At 37.5% G+C, this 19,265-nt stretch overlaps 1 protein-coding gene across 27 annotated transcripts in view; it reads left to right on the forward strand.

The window, feature by feature from the left end:
• ABI2 (abl interactor 2) overlaps window positions 1-19,265 on the forward strand; it is a 112,190-nt gene that overhangs the window by 56,612 nt on the left and 36,313 nt on the right. For 4 of the 27 annotated variants that reach the window (XM_055119873.1, XM_055119871.1, XM_055119876.1 and 1 more), the window contains 4 exons: window positions 2,918-3,064; window positions 3,760-3,884; window positions 5,044-5,226; window positions 15,936-16,094. In XM_055119873.1, the coding sequence (XP_054975848.1) occupies window positions 2,918-3,064; window positions 3,760-3,884; window positions 5,044-5,226; window positions 15,936-16,094 (614 nt within the window). The remainder of the gene's footprint in view (window positions 1-2,917; window positions 3,065-3,759; window positions 3,885-5,043; window positions 5,227-15,935; window positions 16,095-19,265) is intronic. The other 23 variants (XM_055119885.1, XM_055119882.1, XM_055119893.1 and 20 more) reach the window with 7 other exon arrangements.

Genomic DNA, 19,265 nt, shown 5'->3' on the forward strand with positions numbered 1-19,265 from the left:
AAAAAAAAAAAAAAAAAAACAAAAAACACCTAAACCCAAAAATAGCAAAACAAAAACCACCACCAAGAAAACTAAACTTACTACAATAAACACATACAAAATGACCTAATGAAGCACTATGTATTTGCATAGGATAAAGATGAGTTGGGATATAAAGGAGGAGGAAGAGGACAATGGGAAGCAAAAGAATAAAAAATAAATTCTAGCCAGGAATAGGATTATTTGATTCCATTTAGATTTTAAAGGAAAGAGTCCAGTAGAGGAAATATTTAAACTTTATGATGACACGGTTGGGTATAGTTTGAGTTGTGCAAGAATTAAGAATAGAAAGATAGGTCATGAGGAAGTACTTTTTTGGGTGGAACATTCATTTCTCTCATAATACCTGGGAGATTTTGTTACCTTTAAAGACAAGATTATTGGCAGTAAGAGAGGTAGTGCAGTGGGTAATGCTCTTGCTTTACAGCCAACTAGAGTTGATCCCTGGTATCACGCAATGTCTCCTGAGCACTGCCAGAAGTGATCCCTAAGCACAGAGCCAGGAGTAAGCCCTGAGCATTGCCCCCCCATACAAAACAAACAAACAAACAAGCCCAAAGAGAATATTGACTGTATTAATTCAAAGAGATTATTCACTGTAGTTGTTTAGTAAAGTGTTCTGTTACTCTCAAATTTTGAATATTTGCTCATTTACCTGTGTGTGTATGTGTTTATTAGTTGTTAATATCACACTGTCTTTGGCCTAATCCTGTCATATTTTGTGCATCTGCCCTGGTTTTTCACCTTGTTTTTTTTATCTTGCATTCATCATATAGATTTCAGATTGGTAAAAGTTTCTTTTACCAGTGAAACAGAACATTTGTGTTGTTTGGAAATTAGATATTTAGAAATCATTTTCCTATTTTATTTTCCTATTTTATTTTTTATGTTGACATAATGTCATTGATGCTTAAACCTCTGTATAAGTATCCTAAGTCCGAGCTCCCCAACATTTCACTTTTCTTCCTTTGACTCACTATCTCATCCAGGGCCACTTACTTTAGTTATTGACATACATATGTATCTACCAGTGTAGATACACAAATACATACACACACACACACACACACACACACACACACACACACACACACACACACACACACACACACATGGACTGGAGGGATAGCACAGCAGGTAGGGCATTTGCCTTGCACGTGGCTGACCCAGGTTTGATTCCTCCATCCCTCTCAAAGAGCCCGGCAAGCTACCAAGAGTATCCCGCCCGCATGGCAGAGCCTGGCAGGCTACCTGTGGTGTATTCCATATGCCAAAAACAATAACAAGTCTCATAATGGAGACTTTACTGGCGCCCGCCCGAGCAAATCAATGAACAACGGGACAACAGTGCAGTGCTACAGTGCTATATATGCACACACACATATCTACACACACATGTGTGTATGTATATATATACATATATATATGCAAAGGCATTTTCAGAATTGAATGGACTGGATCATACATAATGATCTTGTCCATAACCAAAGAATTATAACTTAAATAGCTAAGAAAGCAGTATTTAAAGAGTGCTTTTGTTTGTTTTTGTTTTGTTTTGTTTTGCTTTTTGGGTCACACAGGGGTTACTCCTGGCTCTGCACTCAGGAATTACCCCTGGCGGTGCTCAGGGAACCATACGGGATGATGGGAATCAAACTCAGGTCGGCCACATGCAAGGCAAACACCCTACCCACTGCGCTATCACTCAGGCCCCTAAAAAGTGCTTTTGGGAAGTGAATTATTGAGAAATACATTAAGTCAAGTGAGCTTTATCATTTTAGGAAAAGAAAGCCATTTAGTTTTTCCATCTTAAGAATCCTATTTTTTATTCTTTTAAAGACCATAAAATGGTCTTATCTATAAAAAGTCAGTTTCATGTTGTTGAGTATTTTTCATTGTCATAAAGAATTTGGAAACTGAGAGATAACTAGTTAACAATCACTATTATTCTCGTGTGCATCATATTTCCTATCATACTTTTTGTCATTCTCTTTAATAGAAAAGAACGTTTTAGAGAAAGTGTAAAATAAATATATTGATAAAATTTTATTTTGCTTTTGACATTAAGAGCAATTAAGATAGTGTTCAGATGGCCATTTTTCTCTTTTTGTTTTAAATTCTGAACTCTGAGAAGGTTTAGACAAGGAAGATTTAGATGAAAACAGGGATAATGTGAGTTGAGAACAAAAGGAGATGAGATTAAATTGTGTATTTATCTGTAAAAAATATAGTTTAATTTTCTGTGTATTTACTATGTAGAAAGTAAATGACCAGCGACGTGGCTAGTATCAGAGCACATACTTTGCTCTTGTTTGTGTGAGGCATTGAGCTCAACTCCTAGCACTTCCTGGCTCGAGCACTCTTGAGTTATGGCTCTGGTGGTTCCCAGGCACACCCATAAGAGTGGCTCTGGGCGAGGATTACCATTTGCTGTGACCCCTCTAAGAGTAACAAAGGAGTGGTTTAAGCTGCTGTGGATCATGTATGCAGGTTATGGAGTCAACTTTGAACTTCGGCCTAATGTCATTGGTTAGCAAGAGAGAGGAGAGGAAGAAAATGCATTGGCATAATTCAGTTGACCTCATCAAAGAAGTGAAGAGTCTGGACATCCATTGGCTTATCTGGTTGGATAATTTTTGCATTCTCTGAGAACGAAGGAACAAAATGGTATTAGCACAGAGAAATGAGATAGGAAAATAAAAGTACACATTGAACTTCTAATTGTGGAAAGTGATAGTGGAAGATTAAATTAGTAGCTGTGTGGTGTTACTGTAAATTTTCCTATTTCTAAGTACAAATTGTATTTCACTACTGGCAACTCTGAATTTTTGTGCCAAAATTTGCTAATCACACAATACATACGCTCTTCTTTTTGTAGGCGGCACTCCCCCTATCGCACACTGGAGCCAGTGCGTCCTCCAGTGGTACCAAATGATTACGTACCTAGCCCAACCCGTAATATGGCTCCCTCGCAGCAGAGCCCTGTGAGGACAGCTTCTGTGAATCAAAGAAATCGAACTTACAGGTATTTTCTCTACCTCATCACAAATTGTGATGGTCATAGTGCCATAATTTGTTCAAATTACTTCAGTTAAAACTCTCTCATTTTCCAAGCACTAAGTTCTTTTCCTCACTCTACTCCCCAAACCTCATCTGATTCCTTTTCTCTCTCCTCATCTTCTGATGCAACTTTGAGCAGTTAATATGTTGAAAAAGGAAAAAAAAATTCAAAGTGCAAACATCTCTATAAGATTAATAGTGATAGCTGATCTGAAAAAAATATGAACCTGATATGGGAAATTTCAAGTTGTTTTTTGGTGGAACTTTACAGATGAAAAACTATACACTATAAACCTTTATATGGAATAATATATCTATAATTGCAAATAAAAGTAGTCAAATAATATCTTTAGGTAAACTTTTATAAAAGAGATTTTCTTCACACAGGCATCCAACTGGAGTCAATGTGCCATCGTTTATTGTTTATATTGATGGAGAATATCTTTTTTTCAATTTCTTTAATATGTGCTTTTAAAACGTGATCAGAATAAGATTCTTAAGCTCAGTCTTTTCCTCTGCTTTTTCATGAAAATGGTATTTGAACTGGACAGGTCTCGTAATTATCATTGTAGCTATATTCATTTCAGGAAATTTGGGGAAATATTGGAATTATTTTATTGTATATAAATACTCATGTGTTGATGGCTCTTATTTCTTTAGCAGCAGTGGGAGTAGTGGAGGAAGCCACCCAAGTAGTCGGAGCAGCAGTCGGGAGAACAGTGGAAGTGGGAGTGTGGGCGTTCCCATTGCTGTTCCTACTCCCTCTCCTCCCAGTGTTTTTCCAGGTAAAACGTGAATGCTGCTTCATCTTTGTCCTTTCTGAATTTGAATTCAAGTTTCTGATTTAATTACAGTGGGCTTTCTTCATAATCAGGATTTTTTTTCCCCTTTAGGACTCCGTAATTGTTGGGAAATCTTTATGCATTTGTTATTTTTAACCAAGTATTATGTAAGTTTATGCTCTCTTATTTGGTTTTATTTCTTTGGTGTTGGTACTGTGGGTCACTTGGTGCTTTGAAGTTTCAGGTACCACCCTGGTATGAGTTACCTGTTTAATTCCAGATAGGGTTACAGCACTGCATACCTTTGGATACATGAGGACTCCTGAGAGTCATAGTGGTAACAAAGGATAGGAAAAATATAAAAGTAATTTTGACAGTTAAATTATATTTAGTTTAGTTGACTCATAACACTTTCTCTCGGAAATGATATTCTCTTTTCTTGAAATAGGTAAATGCGCCTATTTAACTTAAGGACACACAAAATTAAGTTAATTTCATTTTAGAAACATGAGACACTGGGCCAGAAAGATAGTATAGATGTTGAAGCATTTACCTTGCATGTAAACAATGTTGGTTTGATCTCTGGTACTACATACAGTCCCCTGAACACTGCCAGGAGAGGCCCCTAAGCACAGAGCCAGGAGTAAGCCCTGAGCAATGCTAGATATGGCCCAAAAAACAAAACATAATGAGCTTATTAACAGATGATGCCTTACTAAAAATCATGAAAAACAGATGTTTTTCTAAATTCGTTACCTGATAATATTTGTAATAAACTTATGTCTGGCGTATGTATTTTCTGATTTGTACTGTTTGAAATGTAATGCTTAGTTTTATATATCATTTAAAGAATTTTATGCTAAAACTAACAGTATTAAGGGAGTACTTTTCTTCCAGAGTAGTGGCTTTCAGGTAAAAAAGAAATGCTTGTTTTTATGAATTAAAAAAATCTGGCCCTTACCCCAAGCATCTTGAATTTTCTGCAAACATAATAATCCTTTAACATAACATTTATCTTTTAAAAGCATTCTTCTATTTTTTTGGTTAGTGTTAAGCATTGAATGACTGTCTAACATTAAATTCTCTAACTCCTTTTCTAATCCTACCTAATGGGACTGCTTCATTAATGCTAATGCTGCCTCTTACTCCTCTTTCCCCTCAGCCCCTGCTGGCTCTGCTGGTACTCCTCCCCTTCCTGCTACTTCTGCATCTGCCCCTGCCCCTCTTGTTCCTGCTTCTGTCCCTTCCTCCACTGCCCCAGATGTTGCTGCGGGGGGTCCCCAGACCCTTGCTGATGGCTTCACTTCTCCTACTCCCCCTGTTGTTTCTTCCGCTCCCCCTACAGGTGAGTATTGGCTTATTCCTTGGCAGGTGCATCCAATCATCTGGTTCCTCTGTTTCCTGGAATTCTTGCTGTATTTCTGTTCATTAGTGTGTTGTGTAAAAGAAATTGTAATAATAGTGTACTAACTAAAAATAGCATGTGACTTAAGACTAGAATTTGCTGATGAAGTGACATACAGTTTATTGCAATGACATGTGTGCTCTAAATTGCTTGAATCTAGTACACTAAATTTCAAAACTTTATTTGTGAATTTAATGTGACTTTCTTTAGTTTGGAAAGTGGTTGTTGGGTGTATTGTTTATTACAGGTTAAACCATTAAAACAATGAAAAATCTGCCAGTAATTTGAAGATTTATGTTATATAATAAAGTCTGTAATTCTAACAGGATTCATCACTGATTGTAACAGCTTTGGGAATTTTTAAGGAATTTCAGATTTTAGTGTTGACTGGTGAATTATTTCACAATGAGAGTCCTCCTGAAACTGTCATGAACAAATTTTAAAATCTTAGTGTCTTAATTAAAAACAAATAAAATACATAACCCCAAATTTATTTTGTGAAGTTAAAATAGTGATGCTAGTGATTAGTAAACAGGTTTTATTATAAAAATGTGAACACATCATCTGAGCTACCAAGAAACTATATGTATATATATATGCTCAGTTATGCTGCTCTAACCAGTTATGCTACTCTAATGTTTTAAAGAACACTTTTAGCAAATATAAATTTTGCATGAATAAATAGTTTCTAAATTTTTTTTTGGCTTTTTGGGTTATACCCAGGGGTGCTCAGGGGTTACTCCTGCTTGCATTCAGGAATTTCTCGTGTCAGTGGTCTGGGGACTATATGGGATGCCGGGGATCGAACTAGGGTTGGTCACATGCAAGGCAAATGCCCTACCCACTGTACTATCATTCTGGCCCCTAAATAGGACTTTTTAAGAAAAGCTTTCAGCAGTGAATAAATAAAAACACGAATTTTCTTTGATTTGCATACAACTCTGTTAAATCCTTTTAGCTTGTTAGATATAGAAGTCTTGTTATACTCCTGCATCAGTATAAACACATTTTAAAATTGGTCTTAGAACCCAAAAGGACACTCCGACCTGAGAATAAAAATTTTAATAATTAAATTATAATTTAGCGGGAATGGAATGATAGCACAGCAGGTAGGGCATTTGCCTTGCATGTGGCCGACCTGGGTTTGATTCCCAGTATCCCATATGGTCCCCTGAGCACCACCAGGAGTAATTCTTTAGTGCAGACTCAGGAGTAACCCCTGTGCATCACCGGGTGTGACCCAAAAAGGAAAATAGAAATTATAATTTAGCAACAGGTTTAAATTGTTAGCACTGAATAAACATTTGGTATATGAATTGGTAATTATGTTTTTTTTAGAAACATAGAGCAAAGTAAATTTCTTAATAGTTTATTTCAGTATAATCTTTTTCATAGTGTCTTTGAGTTACCGAGAATTTTTTTCTTTAGTTTTTTAAAGGTATAATTCATTTACAATAAAATGTATCCTTTTAGTGTAGTTCTATCAGTTTTGCTCAGTATATAGAGTGATATAATCACAACAGCAGTCAAAATACAGAACAGAATACATATCATTCCCAAGTTTTATTTATGTGTGCTATTGTAGTTATTCTTTCCTTTTCACTTCTGACTTCTAGCAACTCTTTGGTCTGTTTTTGTCTAAGGTTTTACCTTTGTAAAATTTTTGTGTAAGTGGAAGCCTATGTATTTTTATGTATGTGGTCTTTTACATTTTTTTACGTAATACCTTTTATATTTATCCATGTTGTTGCATGTTTCATTATTTTCTATTACTGAGCAATGTTCTTTTATATGAGTATACCACAATTTGTTTATCCCTTTCCCGTATTATTTCAATTTGAGTGATTATTATATGAATAAAATTACCAAACCTTGATGCATACATAATACTGACTTTTGTGTGAACACAGGTTTTCCCTCCACTGTCGATGTTGCTTACTCCCTGTCCTTTCTAGTCTTCTCAACTGGCTTATTTTCTACTGAAATATCTTTGTTTCATGTTCTTTTTTTCCATTGGTTTTGGATATTCATTTTTCTATCATTATATTTATTTATATCCTATATATAAGAGAGATCATTCTGTGTCACTCTTTCTCCCTCTGACTAACTTCACTCACTGAGATATTAACCTGTTGAAAATTCGGATGTGTGGATATTGTAACTGAAATCTCCAGGCTTTCTTGGATTTGGGTGGACTGCTTCCCTCATCTCCCTGTACTTCTGGAAGTCTCAGCAGTCATGTCTACACCCCAAACCTGCCACCCAGTTATAAAAGCTACTCCAGCCTTCCCTTCCCAATAAAAATACTGAATGCCCTAAACAAACATGATGACTCTTAGTACCTGAATTGTAAACCATAATGCAGTGTTAAGAGGTAAGTGTAGCTAAGCCAGAGGTGGTTTGTGGGCGTGGATCCCACAATCTTAACTTTTGGCCGTTTAATTTCTCTGCAAACTTGTCCCAAGGTGTTGGGGTCCGACCAGAGGCACAGAGACAATTCTGGGGTATCAGGAAGCCTGAAGGCACCATCAGGCTACTAATGCGCTCACCCCACAGATACAGATTGACCTGCTGGCACCACATTCCTTTACTTTCTAGTTTCTTAAGTCATATAGTCAGGTTATTTTTGTGTGCCTTTCCTTTCTGAGGAATGCTTGCATGGCGATGTACTTCCCTCTTAACACTACTTTTGCTATGTCCCACAAGTGCTAGTAGGTAGTATTCTCATTCTCATTTGTTTCCAGTACTCTTAATTTCCTCTGTTTGCTCTCTGGCCCATTCATTGTTCAGTAATAAGCTGTTTAATTTTCAGATGTTTGAATTGTTTCTCTGTTCCTGTTTGTGATTAACTTCTATTTTCAAGCATCCTGGTTTGAAAAGACGGTATAATTCCTATCCTCTTAACTTTGTGGAGGCGTGTTTTGTGTGTTTTATCTTGGACAGTTGTTGGGGAACAGTTTTCCCCCAGTGTGCCTGGATATGTTGCTCACCGGCTCTGGGCAGACATGGGGTGAAGGTTGACCGGTGCGTGGAGAAAAACCCTCTGGGATCAGCTGATGGCTGTTCACTTTATTGCCAAATGCATACATATACATATTTCATAGCGAGTCTCAGCTAACAAGAAAGTCTAAACACATGAAGTTCAGCATTATTGGTGTATTACCTCTCCAACTCTGCTTTGACCTGGTCCATTCCCAATCAAGGCTAGATGCTGCAGTTAGGATTACTTGCTAAGCATATGTGACAGTTCTGTGTCTAGGACTCATGTAACTAGGGGGTTGAGTGAGGTTCAAGGCCAAACACCTGGTGCTGGCTGACACCCTGTTCTTGCCAACTTCACCCAGATACTCCTTCTTGCAAGGTTTCACTTCTGGGCCTTTTTGCAAGGTCAGATCTTATCTCTCCAGTGCCTGTCACCATGCTCCACAGAGAGTGACTCTGTGCATTGGATAAGAATGTCCATATAGCTTTTTGAATATGAAAAGCCCTATGCTAAACTCCTCTCTTCCATATCTTCCTTCAAAGCAAGTGTTTTCTTACTGAACATTAGTTTATCTGTTGAGAGGTAACAGAACAATGTTGAAGTCTACTACTACTGTTGTGTTGCTGTCAATATTTTTCTTCAAGTCTATTAGCACTTGTTTTAAGTATTTTGCTGGTCTCTCATTAGGCACATAAATATATTTTGGAGTTTGAGTTCTTGATATACATATCATGTGATCATTAGAAATGACTTTTTCTTGTATAACCTTTTTCATATTGATATCTGTGTCATCTGATACTAGTATAGCTACCCTTGTCATTTTGATTTTGAGGGAGCTGTTTGCTTGAAGAATTATCTTTTGACCTCTGATTTTTATTCTGTGTTTGCTTTGACTATTCAGATGTATTTCTTGCAGGTAGCAGAATGTTAAGTTCAGTTTTCTAATTCATGCTGTCACTCTGTCCCTTTTAATTCATACAGTAAAGCCATTGGTAGATTATTATTAGGGAGTTTTTTGCTATCTTTCTTCAGGAGTTTGATGTGTTTGTGGGATTTGTTTAGTCTTAAAGTAACCCCTTTAGTTTTTATAAAGATGGTTTTGAGCCTGAAGTTCCTGATATATTATTTATCGGGGAAGTTGTGTTTTGTTCCTTAAAATATGAATGAGAGTCTTGCTGGTAAAGTATTCTTAGTGAGGTGTTTATTTCGTTGAGATTATTTATTTATTTATGTACTTAGTACAATTCCCAGCTACTGTTTTCGGGACCGGAGTATTTTTTTAGGTAGATCTAATTTCCATCTCTGATCTTATGCTTTCACTATTCTGTCACTATCTATGGTTTTTGTCATTCTGATTAGGATGTGTTTTTGATTATTTTTATTTGAATATATTTTTAGCTGGTACCCTTTGGGCCTCCTAGGTGTGGGTGCATGCCCTTTCCAGCTCTGGGAACTTCTCAGCAATGATGTCTTTGACTGTTGTTTCTTCACCAGGGTTGCCTTTTGGCCCTCTGAAGCCCGATGGTTCTTATGTTGTTCCTCTTGAATTCATCCCCAACTTCTCTGACAGCTTTTATTTTATTTTGAGGCCTTTTTTCATCTAATGCTGTTACCTGGAGATTTTCTCATTTTGGAGCTCATTAATTCTGTCCTCAGTGGCTGTTACTCTGCCGTGAGGTCTTCCAGTGAATTTTTCATTTTGCCTACCAGATTTTTTCTGTTCCGTCACTGCTGTTGCAGTTTTCTGATTTTTGCTCTTATATCCTGTTTTGTTTTATTAGCGGTCTATCCCGTTGTTTTTTTGAGCTCCTTAACATCTCCTTTCTAAAGTCCTTATCAGAAAGGTTATATATCTTGTTATACCTGTTTGAGTTCATCAGGGCTACCATCTTCTGTGGCGGGGGGGGGGGGGGGGGGGGGGTGTTCTGTGTTGCTTTTCCATTGTGACTTTTGCAGCTAAAGGTATTTCTCATGTGTTATTGTGTGGGTAGATGGTTGGAGTTAGGATGTCTTTGTATGTTCCTGGTGAGCTAAGAAGAGATAAAGAAGTGAATGGCCACGTAGGACCTTTATCTTTCATGGGGCCTCCTAAACCTGGGGCAAAAATGTTAATTTTAAGGAACAAACAGTGTCCTGATGCTGTTTTGCTTCCTTTTATTGGGGTTGGGGCTGGAAGGAGTCAAGCTGGGGTGGCCAGCAACTTCCTGTTTCACCCTCTGCTTATTTTCATTCTTTTAATAATGTCTTTCAAAGAGCTGAAGTTCATTTTGATTAAGTGAATTTTGTTGATGTTTTTCTTTTCTGAATTATATTCTTAATATCGTATCTGTGAACTCTACCATACTTAAAGTCATAAATATTTTGTTCAGTTTCTTCTATGGAATTTTAATTAGGTATGTTGTAATTAAAATGTAGTTTTGTTTTAAAGATCACAAAGTGTTTATCTTAATATTTTTATTAATAGACCTATTACAATAGGTCTTACATAATGTCTTTGAATTTGCTCAGTATAGCTGAGAATCTGTTAGTTGAGATTTTTGATTAGAACAATATAAAAATCACTACATTACATTGTTATCAGATGTTTTAAACTTGATCAGTCCTAAGGGACAGAGTGATTGTACACCAGGTAGGGTGTTTGCTTTGCATGTGGCTTACTCGGGTTTGATCCCCAGCATTTCATATGGTCCCCTAAGCACTATCAATAGTAATTCCTGAGTGGAGTCAGAAGTAATCCCTGAGCATTGCCTAATGTGGTCCAAAAACTAAAAAACAAAACAAAAAATTGATCCTAGGTTTGTATTAGTTTGCTGCTGATTATTAAAACACCAATAATACATTTATATCTGGTTATTTAAGTTATAAAATGTACCTTTAAACAATAATTTGTTAGCTTTGTGCTTTTTATTTTTTTATAGTGATTGCAGAGAGTTGCCAGTGGATTATATTTAAGCTTCAGTATTCAGATTTTTTTTTTTATATATAACACTAAAGATATTTTAGGTTTTTATACTGTTACATATAAGATTGTTACATACAGTAACAATAGGTCTCATTCCCCTGACCCTGAAAGGGCCTCCAATAGTTGGGAAAGACAAGTAAGGAGAGGCTGCTAAAATCTCAGGGCTGAGTGTTACTGGTGCCCGCTTGAGTAAATTGATGAACAATGGGATGACTGTGATACACTGATACATATAAGATTAGGTACTATGGTATATCTTGAATGTTTTTGTAATATTCTTAATGATTCCAAGTTCAGTACATTTTATGAAGTCCTTAAAAACAAATTTTAATTATGTAAAACCTTATGAAGTTTATGGATAAGAATTTGTTGAAAGTGCTTTGATTTTTCTTTTCACCTTTCTCATTCTTCCTTTGTCCTTTCTTTTCCCCTTCTTTACTTATTTTATCTCCTCTTTTCTTCCCTCTTTTTTTACTTATACTTCTTTCTGCTCCCTTGCATGAATCTGCCCTTTCCTCTTCCTATCTCAGGATATTTGTTCTGTTACTCTGTTTTTAAGAGTTGGCCTTTAGCTGATTCATTTTTTGTTTTCGTTTTAATTCTTTTTTTTTTTTTTTTTTTTTTTGCATTTTGGGTCACACCTGGCGATGCACAGGGGTTACTCCTGGCTCTGCACTCAGGAACCACCCCTGGCCATGCTCAGGGGACCATATGGGATGCTGGGATTTGAACCCGGGTCGGCCGCGTGCAAGGCAAACGCCCTACCCGCTGTGCTATCTCTCCAGCCCCTCATTTTAATTGTTTTTTTTTTTTTAACTTTTTATTAAATCACCATGTGGAAAGTTACAAAGTTCTCAGGTTTATATGTCAGTTATACAATATTCAAACACCCATCCCTTCACCAGTGCCCATATTCCACCACCAAAACCCCCAGTATACCCCCCGCCCCCACCCCCTACCCCCTACTGTATAACTAATGAATTTCACTTCATTTTTTCTTTACCTTGATTACATTCCATAATTCAAGACAAAACTCACTATAGTTGTTGGAGTTTCCACTCAAGAGAGACAGACCTACTACATTTGAAAATTAGTTTTCCATTGCTGGAAATGAAGAGATATGTAGCCCCACTGCTACAAGTACATAACTCTCTCTCTGTTTTTTTTTTTCCTTTTTCCTTTTCCCTTTTTTTTTTTTTCTTTTCACCCTCATCCACCTTCCTGCACCTCATAGTATGGTGTACGCCACGCCGCGTCAGCCAGCGTGGGGTTTTTGCTTAATTCACAGTCCAGAGAGGTGGCTGCTACATTAAAAACCTTCAATATTTCAACAAAAACTTACTGTTATTATTTGGAGTTTCCCCCCCAAGTCAGACCTGTTCAAAAGGAACCATTTCACATTGCTGACAATTATAAATGTTTTGGATTTCTGTATAAAGTCCAGGAAAAATTCTGCCAGAAATTACACAGCCCAGCTCACAGTCCCAGTGCATTGCTGTAAGAAGTCTCTGAATTCAACGTCTTTTGGCGCAGAGGGTCCGATTCGCGCTCAGCGGCTCCAGATTTACCTGGGCCGAGGGCGTGCTGGTTACGCCCCCTTCCCATGAGTTCCTGGGAGCCCCAAAAGTAAAAACCGAATACCTCTGGGTTTGGAGTCTAGAAGATGGCGCCTGCCACATGGGTGCCGCCAGCCCGCCGCTTTCCATGCAGGAAGATAGGGTGGGGGGGGGAAAATCCACCCCCGGCAGCACAGAGTTGTAGCCCAGTTCGCTGTCCCAGTGCATTGCTATTGGATGCTGCGCTGGATGCCCAAATGTGTTAGATCTCTGGAATCAAAGTCTTTAGGCGCAGAGGGTCCCCCCTCGTTTTAATTCTTATGTAGACTATTTTGATGGTGCTTAGGGGTCATAACGGTCCTAGTAGTCAGTGCTGGGAGTGGGGTTTGATAGCATGCAGTGCTGGTAATTGAACTAGCAAGGTGAGTGCCGACTGGTTTTAAGTAGGAATGGAGTAAAGATAAAACTTAGAAACTGGATTGCATTTATAAATTGAATAGAATAGTAGAGGGTGTTTTTAGCTGGCATTATCTGTTAAAGTACTCAGAGGAAAAAATAGAGTGAAATTTCTAATATGTACAGCTCTGAGGATTATATGTTGATGTGTGTTTTGTATCTAGCTTTTCATAACTACTAATTCCTTTAACATTTTAAGATATAACAATTTAGCTATGGAAATGATATTTTTGATTGACTAAAAAGATACTAGATTTAGAATTACATATTAATTTTGCTGAAAATTTTTTTTGCTTTAAACAAATGACTGCTGCCCTGAATTTTTAATTTTTTTTCAAAATTAATTGATATTTAAACGTTGATTCACAGTGACATATGCAGTTACAAAGTCGTTCATAATTGGGTTTTAGTCATATATTGTTCCAATTCTTGTTCCTTCACCATTTTCTACCACCAATGTCCCCAGTTTCCCTCCTACCCCACCCCAGTTTCCCTCCTGCCCCTACTCCTGTCTGCCTCTATGGCAGTCGCTTATGTTTCTCTCTCTCTCTCTCTCTCTCTCTCTCTCTCTCTCTCTCTGCCCCTTCCCCCCTCCTCTGGCTGTCTGTCTCTCTCCTTTGGGGCATTATGGTTTGCAATATAAATACTAACCCCCACGAAGAGCCAAAGCAATCCTTGGGGGAAAAAAAAAAGATGGAAGGCATCACTTTCCCCAACTTCAAACTGTACTACAAAGTGGTAGTAATTATGGGAATAGAGACAGACCCGAAGACCAGTGGAATAGAGTTGAATATTGTGACACAGATTCTCAAATTTATAATTTAATCTTTGATAAAGAAGCAAGAAATAGGAAGTGGAGCAAGGAAAGCCTCTTCAACAAGTGCTGGGAAAACTGGGCAGCTACATATAAAAAAAAAAAAATGAACCCAGACCATGCACAAAAGTCAGATCCAAATGTATTAAAAATGTCAACATCAGATCTGAGTCCATAGTCCATAACATACGTGGAAGAAAACATAGGCAAAGCCCTCTGTGACATTTAAGCTAAAGGCATCTTCAGAGATGAAACACCACCACTGACCAAGCAAGTAGAAAAGATAAACAAATGGGACTAACATTAAACTAAGAAGCTTTTGCACTTCAAAAGAAACAGTGATTAAGATACAAAGACAGCCCACGGAATGGGAAAAATTATTTACCCAATACCCAACTAATTAGGAGTTACTATCCAATGTATATACTGTAGTGGTAGAACTTCACACACACACACACACACACACACACACACACACACACACAGAGCCCAACCTCATAAAAAAATGGGGAGACTTGAACAGAAGCTTCCTCAAGTAAGAAATTCAGATGACCAAAAGGCGCATGAAAAAATGCTCTACATCACCAATCTTGAGGGAGATGCAAATCAAAACAACAATGAGATATTGTCTCATATCACAGAGATTGGCACCCATCCAAAAGAACAAGAGTAAGCAGTACTGGCACAGATCTGGCACCAACCTCTTTCATTGTTGGTGGGAATGCCAACTGGTCCAATCTTTTTTTGAAAACAATGTGTACATGCCTCCAAAAACCAGAGATCCATTTGACCGAGCAATACCACTTCTGGGAATATAGCCTGGCAACCCAAAAGCACGGCAGAAACATCATCTGCACTTCTATGTTCATTGCAGTGCTATTCACAGTAGCCAGAATCTGGAAATGACTTGAAGGCCTGAGAATAGAGGATTGGAGAAAGAAACTGTGGTATATGTACACAGTGGAATGCTATGCAGCTGTTAGGAAAAATAAAGTCATAAAATTTACTTATAAATATAGGATGGATATGGAGAGTATCATGCTGAGTGAAATGAGTCCAATGGAGAGGGACAGATATAGAATGACTACATTCATTTGTGGGATATAAAAAACATATTGTATGAGACTAATATACAAAGTCAGGAAAAACAGGGTCCGGAGGACTGACCAGTGGTTGGAAGCTTGCCACAAGAGTGTGTGTGTGTGTATGGGGGGGAAGTGGGCCGGGGATCTAAGGACAATTAGGATAAACAAGGAACCAGTATGATAATAATTTTCTACTATTATTTTTGAATAGGACTTTCAGATATATTTTCTTTGACTTTTCCAAATGTGATCTTGTTTTCAGTATTCAGTGACTTTATCAGGGTTGAGCAAGTAATTTTAATTGATCGTGATTTCAAAACTACCAAATTTTTGGGGCTGGAATGATAGCACAGTGAGTAGGGCATTTGCCTTGTACGCAGCCAATCCGGGTTCTATTCCCTGCATCCCATATGGTCCCCTGAGCACTGCCAGGGGTAATTCCTGAGTGCAGAGCCAGGAGTGACCCCTGTGCATTGCTGGGTGTGACCTAAAAAGCAAAAAAAAAAGCAAAAAAACCCCTGCCAAATTTATAATTTATTAAAGTAATAGTAATCATCTCTGTAGCTTTTCCTACTTAGTCATGTTCTTCTTCATCTGTATTCCCGCTTTTGCACTTTGATGTAACATTAGCTGAGCAATAAGTGTTTCCTTTCAATCTGCTTGTCAGATACCTATGATCTAAATAGTATTATTTTTAATAATAATAATAATCAGGCATTATATTAAAATATTTTTTATTATGATAAAGAATTTTATTTTAATGACAAATTTATGTTTTGTGTCTGTTTTCCAGGTCATCCTGTTCAGTTCTACAGTATGAATAGACCTGTTGCTCGCCATACTCCCCCAACAATCGGGGGGTCTTTGCCCTATAGACGCCCTCCATCCATAACTTCACAGACAAGTCTTCAGAACCAGATGAACGGAGGGCCGTTTTATAGCCAGAATCCAGGTTAGCATTTTCTCTGATATTCTATAGCATACAAGTTTAATTAAAAATCTTCGGTTAAAGGGGTGGCTGGGGGAGGTGGGGAAACCACCTATAATTACAAGTGACTACCACATGATAAAAGGGGTTAGTACTATTTGTTGGATGATGGAAGTATAAATGCAAAGTTACAAATATTTTCGCTTCTAGCTCTTTTTCAAATTAACTTACAGTTTCCATATAAAGTTATCGAATTTAACTTTTCTAAACAAAATGTTTTTAATGTGCTCATGATTATTTCCTTTTAAAATAATATTATGAATTGTATTTCATTTTTTTTCAAATCAGGAATATTACTGCTCTATGAAGAGCAAATAATAAAAGTTGAGCTTATGTCCTCAGAGTTAACATATGGCAAAGGAAAAACAGAATGACCTTTTCAGAGTTGCTTTGTTGTAGACACTTAAACTATTTTACTCAGTTCTCACAACAAACCTAAGATATTAAGACTGGTACTTTGAACATCATTGATCTAGGAATATCAGCTGTCTTTCACTTGCTATGTATTTATTTGTGTATAATTTATTTATTTTTTATTTTATTTTATTTTTTTGCTTTTTGGGTCACACCCGGCAATGCACAGGGGTTACCTCCTGGCTTTGCACTCAGGAGTTACTCCTGGCGGTGCTCAGGGGACCATATGGGATGCTGGGAATCGAACCCGGGCAAACACCCTACCGGCTGTGCCATTGCTCCAGCCCCCTATTTGTGTATAATTTAAAATGTTCAAAATCATTATTTTTCCTTCTTCTCTAGAGAGGGTAAATGTAATGATTAGATTCACTATTATAGGCATGATATATAAGCTTAATGTGTTTCTTTGAACTTTTACTAAGAAGCTAGTCACCCTATGTGTGATTACTTCCATGTAATATTAGGGGACAGCTCATTCATGTTTGCAAAATTTTGAATTTAATGGAGCTAAAATCTTTCTTCTGTGGCTACCAAATAAGGTTTTGGGAAAACCTTATTATATTTGTGAGAATCTTACAGAAGAAATTTGATTTTTTGCAGTATTATCATTTAAAGAATGTTTTATATTAGTTTATTATAATCTTGTGATCATTTTCATTTTTTTTCCAGCAGCATTTCTTTTTCCCCCTTTAAATACCATGGTTTACAAAGTTGTTCATGATGATTTGTTCTAGGCATTCAGTATTCAACATCATTCCCACCTCCTTTGTCACTTTCCCTCTACCATGGTCTTCATTTTCCGAACCATCCCTCAAGATTGCCCCTGTTGCAGGCCTGCAATAATTTATTTTATATTGCTTGTTACTTACCACTAAATGGCTGACAGAATGAACAAAAAATATTTTCATAGAAGAAAATTTGTGAAAATTGTTGCATCCTCGCATGGGGACATTAAGTCCTATCTGAGGGTTTACTAAGCTATTATTGTAAGTTAAACCTATGTTAACATTTTTTTGTTAGTCCAGGTTGGTTGACATCCATGTTATATCCCATCCAATCTGGTGTGTTACTACTGGGATATCAATGTTGTCGAGCTAGGTTATGTCCCTCCAGAAAATCCAGAATATTTAACTGGGCAGTCTGACTGGAGGCATGGGGGTGGCTTTGTGTATGGGCATGGCTGCTGGGGCTTTGTTGTGGTAGGATTGTATCTGAGCAAACTCTTGTACCCTGAATTGTTCCAGTTCCTCGGGCAAGGGTAGTATCAACTTTGACTCTATCCCACTGCATACTATAAGTTGACTGATTAGTAATTACTCAGTTTGGTTGAAATAGACTTCATTTATTGCTATCCTTGATTACCGTAATTTGGGGGGTAGGCTTGGGTCACACCTCGTGATGCTCAGGGTTTACTCCTGGCTCTATACTGAGGAATTACTCGTAGTGGTGCTCGGGAGACCATATGGGTTACCAGAGATTGAACCAGGTTGGCCATCTGTAAGACAAATGCACTGCTCATTGTACTGTCACTCTGACCCCCAGGATTACTGGCATTTTTGACTGCCACTTTTCAAAAACTCATTTTGAACTTAATTTTGACCAATGTTACCTTGTTATTTTATTTAATTTTTTTTATTATAATGCTGATTTACCAAGTTGTTCATAGTATAGTTGTTTCAATGTTGCCTTATTTATTTAGCTTATTGAACTACACATGTGGTGTTCAGGACTTACTCTTGGTTCTTGTGTTTAGGATTCATTCCTAGCAGGCTTGGAGTCCTTACGGTGCTGGGGGATTGAACCTGGGTTGGCCGTGTAAAAGGCAAATGCTCTACCCACTGTACTTTTTCTTCAGCCCTAAGTGTTGCCTTAAAAAACTATATATCCTTCTTTTAAATTGTATGTTAAGAATCCATATTTATACAGGTGCTATTCTGTGCCTAAAGACATTTTTATTCTTAAACTTCAGTTTGATAAGTATGGCTAGTTTCATATTTCTGCTGAAGATAAACTTTCCCCATAAATAATTGAAAGTTTAGACAAGTAATGGCTTATTTGACTTTATGCTTTTCCCTTACATTGCTTACTTGATTTATTTGTTTTGGGGGGGGCTTGGGAACTCCCATTAAAAGCCCAGAGGACTAACAGGGCCACATTTAGCAGTGTTTAGCCACATGACACTAGTGATTGAACTTGGCACCTCATGCATGCCAGTCATGTGTTCTATACATCTACGATCACTGTCACTGTCACTGTCATCCCATTGCTCATCTATTTGTTCGAGTGGGCACCAGTAACGTCTCTCATTGAGAGACTTATTGTTACTGTTTTTGGCATATCCAATACGCATGGGTAGCTTGCCAGGCTCTGCTGTGTGGGCTCCATACTCTCAGTAGCTTGCCGGGTTCTCTCAGAGGGGCGGAGAAATCGAATCCGGGTTGGCTGCGTGAAAGACGAAAGCCCAAACATTGTGCTATCACTCCAGCCCACATTTACAATATCTCAACTAAATTTTGGAAAGAATGTTGTTCGATCAAAAAAGGACTTCTTTCATATTAGAGCTAAGAGGTGGTTCTTTGTTTTAGCTTGGAACAAATATGAAATGTAGAAAGGGTATTTTATGCTGTGCATAGGTATATCTAAAACCTTGGTCTTATGAGAGCCCTGTTGATGAAATTTATTTGAAAACTGCTGAAACCTATATTCAGTTTTGTTTAAAAT

The sequence above is a fragment of the Sorex araneus genome, chromosome X, assembly GCF_027595985.1.
Source record: "Sorex araneus isolate mSorAra2 chromosome X, mSorAra2.pri, whole genome shotgun sequence".
Classification (NCBI taxonomy): domain Eukaryota; kingdom Metazoa; phylum Chordata; class Mammalia; order Eulipotyphla; family Soricidae; genus Sorex; species Sorex araneus.